The sequence below is a fragment of the Oreochromis aureus genome, linkage group 5 (genome assembly GCF_013358895.1).
Source record: "Oreochromis aureus strain Israel breed Guangdong linkage group 5, ZZ_aureus, whole genome shotgun sequence".
In the NCBI taxonomy this organism is placed as follows: Eukaryota; Metazoa; Chordata; class Actinopteri; order Cichliformes; family Cichlidae; genus Oreochromis; species Oreochromis aureus.
The window spans coordinates 17657367-17670957 of NC_052946.1; the positions used below are offsets into that span (position 1 = coordinate 17657367).

Sequence of the window (13591 nt, forward strand, 5' to 3'; positions counted from 1 at the left end):
AGTAACTGCATACTGTTTTGATTTACATTTAAAGGGCTTTCTATGGAAGTGAATATATATCTCAGTCCAGTAATAATGTTGGTTTTATATGAGCAGTGTGTATATATGTAATATACACAGACAGTGATATTAACATCTTCTGCATAACATTGTATTATAAGTCTCACAAATGTTGTGTATGCACTCACTGGCCACTTCATTTGGTTCACCTGTTCAACTGCTCATTAACTAATCAGCCAACCACACGACAGCAGCTCAGCACATGTAAACATGGCCAAGATGACCTGCTCAATTTCAAACTGATTTAAATGACTTTGAACGCAGTGTGGTTGTTGATGCCTGAACAGTTGGTCTGTGTGTTTCAAAAACTGCTGAGCTACTGGAATTTTCCCACATGACCATCTCCAGGGTTGACAGAGAATGGTCTGAAAAAGAAAAAAATATCCACTGAGCGGCAGTTCTCTGGCTAAAAATGCCTTGTTGATGCCAGAGGTCAGAGGAGAATGGCCAGTCTGCTTTAAGATGACAGGAAAGCATATTAACTCAGATAAACACTCCTTACAACAAAGGTACGCAGAAGAGCATCTGTGAATGCACAACACATCTACCTCTGAAGCAGATGTGCTTCAGCAGCACTGGGTGTGGTCTTCTGCACTCCTTTTAACTAAGAACAAGAACATGAGGCTACAATTTGCACGGGCTCACCAAAATTGGACAACAGAAGAAAAATGCTGTGTGTTCTGATGAGTCTCGATTTCTGCTGCAACATTTGGATGATAGGGTCAGAATTTGGCATAAACAACATGGGTTCATCCTGTCTAATCAATGGTTCACAGTGCTGCTGGTATAATGTGTGGGAGACATTTTCCTCTGGGGTCTTGCTGACCATGTTTATCTCTTTATGACCACAGTGACCATCTTCTGATGGCTCCTTCCAGTAGGAGAACATACCACTGGTTTCTGGTATCTTAACAATGAGGTCACTGAAATCAAATGACCTTCACAGTTAGCAGATTCAGTCCAATAGAGCACCTTCACATCTTTCTAGAAGGTGATGTGGAGATTCATATCATGGATGTGCAGCCAGTAAACCTGCAGCAACTGTGTGATGCAGTCATGTCGGCATGAACCAAAATCTCTGAGGAATGTTTCTGGCACCTTGTTGCATCTGTGCCACAAAGAATTAAAGGAGATCTGAAGACAAAAGGGGATCCAACATAATGCTAATTAAGAATAACTATTGAAGTGGCCGTGTGAAGACTCACACACTTATTCTTTGTCCTTCTTTTGTCCTTCTTGTGGGCAGCAGTGTCATTTGGTCAGTTTCTCCAAACCTTAACATCTTCTACTGCTATATTTAAATGATTCTTTGACCACCTGATCTTTTGTACATGATCACTGAAAGTTAGTGGCCAGATTCCAATCGTAATTTATATCTTGATAACCGAGGATGTTTGTTAAAAACAAAGACAGGTGTTTGTGAAGCAACCTGACTACTCCTCTGTTCTTTGTTCTCAACAAACTATTGTGACATTACATATTGTAAAAGACAATCAGGCAGTAACTGAAAATAAATGATATACACAAATAATCATAAAAATAAATGCACACATATGGTATGTGTGCAGGGTAAACACACTTACAATTTCTGACCCCCATCAGGAATACAACATACATTACTACATTCCTATTAAACATAACTAAATGCTTGTTTATATGTATGATGTTAACATAGACAGACTGGCACTTCACAATTAAGGGTGAAGATAAATTGGTGGTCAAAGGACAAGTAAAATAAATGAATGACTTAGCACAACAAAGGACATAACAAAAAACACACACACACATATATATATATATATATAAATCAATATTACGACAAGACAAAAAATATAAATTTATTGCTAAATATATAAAATTGAATTAAATTACAAATTTTGAGGAAAAAATCAATTGGATTTGGAAAGGTCCGTGTCAGGGACTGAAATGATCAACTAATTAAATAAATTGTCAATAAAAATATCATTGAATGTATGCCATCACATTCAGGGATCAATCACTTTAATTGTCAAATTTCCAAATTATTCTTTTCCTCAAAAAGGAAAGAATTCACGTGAGAAACAGATCACGCACAAATGAGAGAAAAGGATAATCCACATATGAATTACAGTAGCTGTCAAGAGAGGGAAACACTGAATGCCTCAGCAGGCCAGATTTAACATTCAGGACAGAGAGGCCATTGTGCTACTGAAACTAAGCAAAATCTCCAGGCTTCATGACAGAAGCATGGAGCAATGTGAAGATGCGTTTCTGTGGTCCCTGGTGTTTGTAGACACTGCTGACTAGATAAAGAGGTCTTTGACCCAGCAGTGCAGGAACTGTTATCTCTATAGTTTTTAGCTAAAGGAATAAAAGGATGTTTTTTGAGACATTCGCTCATTTGGTAGAAACAAAAACCAAACATACGTGTTTCCCCAGTAGAGCATCTTTTCTGTGTGACAAATGACTCACTGACTTTGAACTCTCAAATCTGTGGATGTTGCGATCTTAAACTATCATCATGTGGCCAGTATGTAACCAAGCCACATACAAATGTACTTACATCAACAATGAAGAAGTCCAACCAGCACCAGGCATTTGTAAAGTACTTGACAAAGCCATAAGCCACCCATTTCAGCAACATCTCCAGGATGAAGATGTAGGTGAAAACACGATCAGCATACTCCAGGATGATACGGACTGTCTTCCTCTGTTCTATGTACACGTCCTCAAAGGCCTAAAGAGCAGAAGAGAAACATCACACAGACAACAACCAGTGTTATTATCTGTACGAAGGTCTTTTCATTCTTCTAAATCACCTGGGTTAGAATTTTGAAGCTGAATGACATGCTGTGTTCATTTGTTGTTGACAATAAGTTGTTTACACCATGCAGAAAAATAACTGATAAACATAACCATATCAGACTAGGGTGATGGTTCCCTTCATTCCCTGTTTCCATTCTTCCACATATAAGTGTCTGTCTTTACCTCCCACCTGGATAAAGCTGCAAGCCTAAGCTAGAAACTCCTGGTTGAAAGCTTGGTGCATTACAGCACTTTGCTGTCCATTATCAGCAATAATATCAAGAGCAGTTGCAGAAGAAAAGCACAAGATGATGCTTGCTCACATTCTCAGAACTAAATGCAATCATTAACTGATTTTGTTCATGTTTTTCTAATTTGTTGCTTGTATTCTTGCTTTGATGTGCATTTTATCATAGTGTTAATTAGACATTGTAGTAGGGCAATTAGATTGTTTGTGAGAGCGTGCAAAACTGGAAACATGTTTACGGTACAGTGTGTGTGTGTGTGTGTGTGTGTGTGTGTGTGTGTGTGTGTTCTTACCAGGGCCCCACTGCTGAGCAGGATCATGAAGATGATCAGGGTTTCAAACCAGTTGTGTTCCACTATCAGGTAGCAGGTCTTCCTCAGGAACCACCAGTATTTCCCCCAGCCGTGAGTGATGGGAACATCACAGCACTTATATTTGGCCACACACTCTGCATGCCAAATGAAAACACGACTGTTGCTATACATCATGGATTGAACTGTGAATAAGCTGTCATTAACACAGTAACACTGATAACACATTGTGTGGGTTTGTTGTTATTACTAACCAAAAAGTCAAAAATTAATCACCACTTACCATCTGTCCAGCAGGCTTCTGGGTCAAGATACTCCTCCACAACCTCCACCACTGCCACCTCCTCCACATCAGGCTTGATGTCTATTGTGCTGCCCTCAGACGAGCTGGTGTCATCCAGCTAGGACAAAGAGATCAGTTCAACCTCTTAGTTTCTCTCTGAATGTTATAGGTTCAGCAGTGAGATGCTGAAAGCGTACAATATGTATAAGGCACAGTGCCAGTGAAGCCATTACATTAATGCACTCTTTGGGTTTATATGCATGACATGATTTATATATGGAGGCATACACGTTACGGCCATGTAGCGCAGTTATTAAAGTCATGTTAGTCACTAGAGATAATCAGTAATTCTTTGAACTGTTAATAATAGTCATTATACGGTGGCCCTGAGAGGTCAAATGCATTGAAAACACCAGCAAACAGCAAACACTCAAAACAGAACCTAAGTAGAAAAAAACAAAACCTCACAAAACACAATGGAAGGATTGTACTGGCACACATTTGAAAGAAGTGGAGGATTTATCTGTGTTGTGAGGGAAAAGAGGATGCAAGGTAATGTGCGTTTTAATCGCACAATTCATTTAATACTTTAGATACGCGTTTGCTATTAGTCGTTTACTGTTAGCTCCATTAAAAAAAATTAACAAACACTCAGGACAGTTCAGTTCACTGAAGTGTGAATGCGCATTTTTATCAACATTCACGCTTTCTTCCCCTGTTTCTCCACCATTTTTTAAAATTCTTTTTACAAAATAGCCATCATGCTTTTCTGACTGGCCTTCGCCCTGCAGCGTGCCCTCTGGCCGGCTGTAGCGCTGGGTAGATTTTTGTGGTTGAGGAAGCTCAGTAGAATATAAACCTGATGCAGGTACAGTAGTGATTCAGCTACATTATCTCCTTTCTTCCTACAACAAACTAGGTCAAGGTGACCCACCCATCAGACTTCTCCACACACTTTGGGTCTGGCTATCCTTCTCCTCCATTTATACTGTACAGTAGACTGTGACTCTGCTTCTCTGTCATCTCACCAGGGCAGTCTGTTGTCTGCCTGCTGTTCTTGGCTGTCTGCAGGGTCAGCACTCAGGCTCAGTGTTACAGCGCTCCTGTCTAAATGGATGTTCTTAAATGTCAGTTAAACTAAGTCTCTTCAGTGTGGCAACTCAGATGAGTTCCACTTACCGCATATTGCACGATATACTCAACTTTATTGTTTACTGCACTATTGCATTGCTTCCTACCATGTTATATTTAGCAACCTCATCACCTCTGACATCAAAACAATTATTTACTAAAACTACCTGCAAAACAAGGGCAGATGATACTCACATCTTTGCTGTTTTCCACATCAGATTCACTGCTGAAATCTTCCGTATTAAGGTTTTCAAAGTCAGACTCGCCAACAGCGATTGGAACGCAGACAGTGAGGTTTGGGTTGTGGATGAAGGACATGTAGTCGTCATCAATCATGTACTTTCCCACACTGCTCCCAATTCCGCTGGTGGTCCCATTGCCATTTTTAGCATAGTCCAGTCCTCGATTGATGTCCACTGTGTGATTTGCAATGCAGTTGAGCTTCTTCTCATACATTTCATCCAAAGGCTTCTGTTCGTCTTCGACAGGCTGCTTGTCATAGTGATAAAATAACCAATGAAAAATCGCTATTAGAAAACAAACTGCCATCAATAGGAGTCTGACACAAAACAATGTTTTTTAAACAAGGAGGTGTATAAATGTTTAATTATGTGGTACCTTCTTTAGCATTGTGGCTACAAAAACCCGCATGTTTGCCTTGAACCAGGCAATCCCCAGCTTAATGCGAGCAACCGCGAGCTGGAGGTTGTTGGGCTCACCATCATCATCGGTGGCAGCAAGGTTGTCTGCACTGAATGAGCTCAGCAGCAGGGCCAGAAACAGGTTCAGCACCTCAAAGAGAAAATAGACAGAAACTCTCATTTTAGCACTCACAACATACAGCGCTGTGAAAAAACATTTGCCACCTTTGGATTTCTTATTTTTTTGCATATTTTTCACACGTGTTTCAGATTATCATAGAAATTTCAATGTTAAAAAAAAATTACCAGAGTAAACACAAAATGCATTTTTTTAATAATAACTGAATTTTTTTTAAGGAAAACGGAGCACATGCGACTGACAATGAGGCCTTCACATTTCATATCTTTTCTTTAAATTTAGCCACACTGGAGGATTTTGAAGATCCTGTTAAACCAGCCTGTTTAAGATCATGCTAAGGCATCACAATGAGATTTAACTCCTGACTTTGACTAGGCACTCCAAAATGAGGTGGACTTTCTGGTGTGCTTTGGATAATTCTTAAGTGCACTTGTACTTGATGGCACAAGCTGATAGGCAGACATTCTCCATCAGGATTTTCTCGAAGAGAACTGAATTCATGGTTCCATCATATACGGAAAATCACCATGAAGCAGCAAAACAGCCCCAAACCAACACACTACCGCCACCGTGTTTGATTGTTGGTATGATGTTCTTTTTTTATGAAATACTGTGTCGGTTTTACATCAGATGGAACGGCGCTCAAACCTTCCAAAAAGTTCAGGTTTTGTCTCATCGGCTGCAGAATATTTTACCAAAAGTCTTTGGGATCATCAAGATGTTTTTAGGCAAATTTGAGACGAGAATTTGAGGTTAATTTTGGTCAGCACTGGTTTTCTCCTTGGAACTGTGTCGTCGATGCCATTTTTGCCCAGTCTGTTTCTTACTGTTGATCGTGAACTCTGACCTTAACTGAGACAGCTGAGGTCTGCAGTTCTTAAGATGTTGTTTTGGGTTCTTTTGTGACGTCCTGGATGAATCAGATTTTCACAGGCCACTCCTGGGAAAGTTCACCACTGTTCCAAGTTGTCTCTGTTTATGGATAATGTCTCTCGCTGTGGTCAACTGGAGTTCCTGAAGCCTTCGAAATGGCTTTGTAACACTTTTCTGACTGATAGATGTCAGTGACTTTGTTTCTCAGCTATTTCTTTAGACTGCGGCGTGATGTGTTGCTTTCTGAGATCTTTTAGCCTACTTCACTTTGTCAGACAGCTTCTATTTAAGTGATTTCTTGATTTAACTGGTCTGGCAGTAATCAGCCCTGGCTGTAACTCAGCTTTCCAAGAACTGTTTTGACAAGGAGGGCAATTACTTTTTTAGACAAGGGGCAGGTAGGTTTGGATATTATTTCCTTTAATAAATGAAATCATCATTTAAAAACAGCATTTTGTATTTACTATCTTTGTCTAATATTGTTAGATAATCTGAAAATTGTAAGTGTGACAAATATGCAAAAAACAAAGAAATCATGAAAACTGCAAATACTTTTTCACAGCAGTTTAATGTATCTATTAAACTTCAATGGATTACTATAATTCAGGAGCATGTACACTATGTAATGTCTGTCTTTACTTACCACTAGGTTACCAATCACCATGACCATCATGAAGACAGTTAGACACATTGTCTGTCCTGCCACCTCCATACAGTCCCACATGGTCTCAATCCATTCCCCGCACAACACTCTGAACACAATTAGGAAGGAGTGGAAGAAGTCATGCATGTGCCAGCGTGGCAGCTCGCAGCTTTCCGCAATCTTACACACACAGTCTTTGTAGTTTTTGCCAAATAGCTGCATTCCCACCACGGCAAAGATGAAGACAATGATGGCCAACACCAGGGTTAGATTACCCAGAGCTCCCACTGAGTTGCCAATGATCTTGATCAGCATGTTGAGTGTTGGCCATGATTTGGCCAATTTAAACACTCTCAACTACAAGAGAAGCACAAAACAAATGAACAGGGTTAATTATAGTTTTTCAAATCTGGAAAACACAACCTGATGGCAATTTAATATCTACAGAAGCCAGTCTTAACGTCAGCCTTGATCTGATGATTAGTAAGAAAGAGAGCTGCACAAATATTTACCTGATACTAGTTTGTACATTAAGGCCACAAAAGGTCAAATCAAATGTCTCTTATTTTCCACGTACCAATCGGAAAGACCTGAGCACTGACAGGCCTTCCACATCAGCCAGTCCCAGCTCAACTAAACTCAGAGTCACAATGAAGCCATCGAAGCAGTTCCATCCTTCCTGGAAGTAGTAGTAGGGATCCATGGCAATTAGCTTTGCAAACATCTCCCCAGCAAAGATGCCAGTGAAAACCTAAAGACCCACAAAGAGGAACACATGAAGAATATGTTAATATGTTTCCTCGGGAAAGAGGATAAAGAGGCATGCTTAGACTGCATTTGAAGTATTTCTGGTTAAAATGAACTAGGATATGTTTCAGCAGAATTCGTATTCAACTATATTACTCGTTGCCTTGTATTGTCCTTCTGCTAACCATGTGTCCAGTTAGTGCTGCAGAGAACACCCAGTGATTCACACTGCACCATCCATCATACTGCGCAGATTCCTCTGAGTTCAGTTCCTGGACTGCATGCCAATGCCTATGACCTCATTTCCTGTCTTAATATCTGACACTGCGCCAGTATTTCTGCCCTCAGACAGCTGCGCTACAGTGATATCTGGTAGCACAGACAGAGTACGACACATCTTGTTAATATGTACTTGGTCAAATCAGCATTGAACATGCTTATGTCTGTATGCAAGCAGCTGAGAGCAAGTTAAGAGCTCAGCAGACTTGAAGGAAGCAAGATGCAATGGATGAAGAGTGAGTGGATGTGATAAAAGTTTGGCAGGGAAGCCTAGTTGGTTACATTAAAATGGTACTAAATCTTTAATGAGACCCCATCAGATTCCTGTATACGGTATGTGTATATATACTTAAGTGCACATATCAAATGAAGCTTTGATGAGTTGGCTTGAGGTAATTGAGGCACACAATACACCTACGACATTTCTGTACCTCCTGAGAGACATACTGAGCATGCAGTCATAAAACAACAACAAAAACAAACGGAAACAGTAAGAAAAAAGACTAAATGCGGACTGACTGCAGCTTCTTACCAGGTTTCCAACAGACAGGACCTCTTCAAAATGTGGAGTCATTGGGTAGTGCTCCATGGCCATGAAAAGGGTGTTGAGAACAATACAGATGGTGATGGCCAGGTCAACAAAGGGGTCCATGACAATCAAGTAGACTATGTGCTTGAGTTTTAGCCACATGGGACAGCATTCCCAGATGAGAAAGATGTTAGCAAACTTGTACCAGCAGGGAGGACACTTTCTTTGAGACTCCTCCAATTCTGCACAAAGCGACGGAGGAAAAGGGGGGATGTGAAATGTTTAACATTTAGTTATTTAAGTAACATTATGTGCTGTAACATCTAGACTCCTGAACACCTCACTCATATGATAATTACATGCAACTGATGGGCATATACTAACAAGTTGCAACAACAGGTGTCACTTAGTTGATACTGAGCAACTGATGCGTGTTTTAGGACTAAGAGCTAATCTGACAATTAACGGCACAGGATTAGAAAGAAAAAGAGAAACATATAGACTCTCTGTACCCTCTATCAGAGTGTTGGTGACTACACTCATTTGACTGTTGGCACGGTCCTTCCCTTTGAAGGAGGAGTTGAGCTGATCCACAGACACCATGAGAGAGCCAGAGTGCTTCTTCTTAATCTCAACGTCTGTAGTCTGTACTCAGAGAAAGACATGATGTCACGGTCATTACATGAATATAAACAGACATTCAACCTCATGCTCCACAGCTATCTAAATTCAATTCAATTCAATTTTATTTATATAGCGCCAAATTACAACAGCAGTTGCCACAAGATGCAACTTGATCCATCTAAACCATGAAAGAGGTCTGAGGTCTGCTCACAAGGCAAAAGAAATGTCTCTTTAGTATTAAATAATGTACCAAAATTCAACATTTTCCAGAAAATATAATCAAATACATATCAAGTTCTTACTGTAAATTCTCAAATAGGTGCCTTAAATTAGCACAACCAGGTAAAGAACATTTAAAACTTTTTTTTTTTTGAAAGAGGGCTAAATTTCAAATTCCTCTTTTTTCCATTATGATTTAATCTGATTTGAGGTATTTTTACTGTTGAGAATTTAAGGTAGCACATTCTAATTTCGCCATCATTTACTGTGCACGACAAAAATACAATCCCTAAGCAACAGTAAAATGCATGCAGTGGCATGCATGTCAACAAGAGAGTGGAAGACATCAAGACATCATTTGGTGACACATCATGCTAAACTTTAGAGAAGGTAAAAAGCAGGTAGATTGGTTGACAATAAAAGAGGGTTCTACCATGCTAGCTAGAATGACAAGAGACATTTTTTATAGGAAAAAAAAGGTTTCATATTTGTTGTTGCACCATCCATTTCTCAGAAGCAGAGGGATAAATGAGGGCAAGGAGGAAAGAGAAGGCAGCAGAGGGAGAGTGAGGCTGAAAGGAAGAAGAAGAAAAAAAGAACTCCAGATAAGAACAGAGATAGAAAATAGTATGTGTCCAGATGTGCAAAGCCCTCAAGAATGAAGAAGTAGAAGAAAAGAATGAAAAGAATTTCGTATAATAAAGATTTTTTCTCAGTGATTGAACTGTTAGGTCAACTTGAAAGGGCTGATCTCATTACGCATTACTGTTAGGCATTATTTTAGTGAAGTAATGGTGATGATTCTGGCAAGGCAGTGAGTTTGCGGATGCTCTTTCAACTGGTTAGTGACTTCTAGTGCTGCTAAAAAAAGAAGTGAAAAGGCATTAGATCAGGCTGGAAGTCTAAGAGTCAGTGTATGGTGAAAAAATAAAACAGATTCTGTGTACTCAGGGAGTGGAAAAAAAGGAGATACTGGGGAAAAGAGGAACAAGAGGCAGGGGAAGAGGTTGTGAAGGAGAAGCTGCAGAAACCCGGGCCACCACCATCATGCCTAAACTGTATTAGGTGTCCCATGGACGTCCTTACACTGTCATCAGTGGCTGCCTTATCTATTTTCACCTCAGGCAGAAGCCGTCTGCCGGGCCCAGGGCCGATGAGAGACACCACGCCATTGCAGTCCACTGTGCTGTTCCTCTTCCCTCCAGAGTGGGGTGCCAGCGGATGGATGCGTGATGAGCCCTGGCTGTAGCCACTGTAGCTGTTGCGACGGTAAGGTATAAACAGGGATCCTCTACGGTCTTCGCTCTCCTCTACTGTACTGTGTTCGTCGTCTGCAAATTCATTCTCTGAGCCCATGTCCTTGGAACGGCCTTTGAAGCTGAAGATGCTGCTGCGGCTGTTGTGGCGCGACATGAAGGGTGAGCCTGGGATGCTGAGTAGTGACTGAAAGAGGAGAGATAAATGAGGACAGGGAGAATTAAGGAGTTATTAAAAACAGCAGGAGTTAGTTGATGTGTACAGGTGGGGTATATAAACCAAGAATAAATCAGAGGAAGGAAACCAAAAAGAAATGAGCAATAGGCAGTAGGCACAAAATATAACCATAATATATTTAATACATGTTATATTGCTTTTCAAGAAGAAATGCATTGCTCAAAAAAAAATAACATTACAGTGTGTAAAATCTCACCACTCGGTAGCAGGAGATTGATGACTGCGACACTGGGTACGTCGTTAAGCTCTGCTGTTTTTGCCGCTGTTAGCTGTCGTTAGCCTCTGTTAGTCAGCGTTATTGTAACTTTCCTTGAAGTGGATCTAACATTGTTATCGAATAAACTCATAAAACGTGAGAATGTAATTGAACTGTTTATCAGTGAGAAAGTGTGATTTTTTAGGACCCTTGAGTCTAACATTAGCAGGCATAATGTTAGCTCAAAACTAGCTGCTGTTGTTATTTAGCCATCTCGTCAGCTGTATGGAACTTGGAGGGTTATATGTTTAATCTGCTGACAATAAGAATAAGACAATGACATTTTATCTAGATGCTGGTCCCATTGTCTTTTTCTATTCAGTTCAATTTTATTTATATTGCACCAAATCACAACAACTGTAGCCTTGAGACGCCTTCTACTGTAAACCCTGCAATAATACTATCACATTTTCGCCTCTTTGGTGAAGGGGATCACTTCTCAGGTGATAAACATAGAAATGATCCTTCATATCTTGAGGCTGAGGGCGTAGACACATATTACATTTTTCTGCACCACGCCACATATGTGGCAAATAGGCAAAACAGTGATGTTCATCTCGGTCCATTTTTTTCCTACTAAAAAAAAATTGTAAAAAATCATCAACTGTATCTTAAAAGTCAAACTTAAATGACACATTAGATCTTAATAAGTGAAGTATTAATGTTGAAAATCTTAAGCATTACACATTGTGCAGTTCATTGAGAAAAAATTACGTAACAATGTGTAACAAAAGAAAAGCTCACTGCAAGCCTTTGGGTTATTTTGATCATTATTTTGTTCTATCCTGTCTGCAACTACAATGCAGGGAAAGATAAAGTAATACAAATACGTACAAGCACAAATAAAGTACAGAGGACTGGCCAACAAATGTAGACAAAGTAGTAAGAAACCAAAGTCTCAAAAGGTCCTGCAATGAGTGAAAGAAGAGTAGGAAAACTGCCTGTATAACAACTGAAGTGGCAGGAAGAGTCCCAAGAGGGCTGTGGCTCAAGAGAGGCTGATACAACTGATACCACAACGAGGTCACTGCTTAAACCACCAAGTGCAGGAAGAAGCTGAATCGTCACATCCACCCAAGCTTTGGATGAGCACACATACGCTTCTTGGATCCCCATACAAATCCCGGCCTCTGCAATTCCTTAAATGGCCACAAGAGACTGGCTACAAAAGTACCTCAATCCCCTTATACGCACATGTTAAAATGTCCAACTTCATAGCAGAAATAAAACATTTTTTATAAAACTCACCCATTTTAATTTTAAAGCTTAAAGTTATACATTATTATAGAAATAGCTGTTTTGAATGACAAGTAGATTTTACTAACAGACTGCTAGGTGTAAGTGCAAGTAATTGTAGTCACTAAACTTAACATGTGGGGGCTCTGTTGGTGCCTTTTGCATCTGGGTAGTTGTGATTCAAGAGTACGAATAGGTACAGTGACTCATCCAACAGTCTGAAAGTCATGGTTTGATCCCAGCTCCTTCGGTCTGTATGTTAAAGTGATGTAGCCATTGCTGTGTGTGTGTGTGTGTGTGTAACAGCCCAGATTTTTTCATCTCCAATGAGATGTACAGTGTGGCTGCTCATCCAGGTGTTACAATACAGTTTAATATTTGCAAGAATCCACGAAAAACAGGATTTACAAAGTTTAACAGATACGCAGGTAGTTAGCTCGCTAGTTTCCTTCTAAAGATGATAGACCATGTTCTAAAAAACAAACACGTACTGCTCTACTATCAGTTCGGACATACATGAAGACAGAAAACTAAACAGCAGCAATATCTGTAGGATTATTAAAGTTGGGCTAACTGGCATATAAAGATTTGCTACCTGGTGGCTAAAAACAGAGCTATGGTTAGAATAATGTTAGCACATTAGTGAAGCTGGAGGATGAGCGTTAATGTTTTTACTTTGATTTAGAAGGCCACAACACCACTAGTGACATCACAGCATCCACAGCCATCTTTTATATACAGTTTATGGGGCCATTGCTGAAGCTTTTGAGTTTACAGCCTTTCTCGCTAACTTTACCTGGTTCATAATGGACGTCTTCCTTCCCAGTCGACTCCCTGGGAATCGAATGGTGCTTTTCTTGCTGCCATCATCTGACTCGGACTTAACCACCTTCTCACTGTCTCCTTTCTCTTTCTCCTGCTCTTTTTGTCGCCATTTCTTTTTGCGATTGCGACGCTCTTTTGCACTCTTGGAGCTCAGCTTGGAGACCTCTGAGGAACTGCGGGACAAGTGCCCCCCTCCTTCATCTTCTAACGCAGCCTCTGACACAGTGCCAGCAGATGTCGCCATGGCAGCAGCCTGAGAGAAAAAAAAAG

The 13591-nt window shown here is 40.2% G+C and overlaps 1 protein-coding gene across 1 annotated transcript in view; it reads right to left on the reverse strand.

Moving 5' to 3' along the window:
- The window catches only part of scn8ab (sodium channel, voltage gated, type VIII, alpha subunit b), a 48099-nt gene that overhangs the window by 13868 nt on the left and 20640 nt on the right, over positions 1 to 13591 (reverse strand). Inside the window, exons 11-21 of the mRNA XM_031750283.2 lie at positions 13293 to 13574; positions 10630 to 10953; positions 9180 to 9312; positions 8671 to 8909; positions 7690 to 7863; positions 7113 to 7469; positions 5435 to 5608; positions 5012 to 5305; positions 3686 to 3803; positions 3385 to 3539; positions 2603 to 2776 (exon numbers count right to left, since the gene is read on the reverse strand). Of these exons, the coding sequence (XP_031606143.1) occupies positions 2603 to 2776; positions 3385 to 3539; positions 3686 to 3803; positions 5012 to 5305; positions 5435 to 5608; positions 7113 to 7469; positions 7690 to 7863; positions 8671 to 8909; positions 9180 to 9312; positions 10630 to 10953; positions 13293 to 13574 (2424 nt within the window). The remainder of the gene's footprint in view (positions 1 to 2602; positions 2777 to 3384; positions 3540 to 3685; positions 3804 to 5011; positions 5306 to 5434; positions 5609 to 7112; positions 7470 to 7689; positions 7864 to 8670; positions 8910 to 9179; positions 9313 to 10629; positions 10954 to 13292; positions 13575 to 13591) is intronic.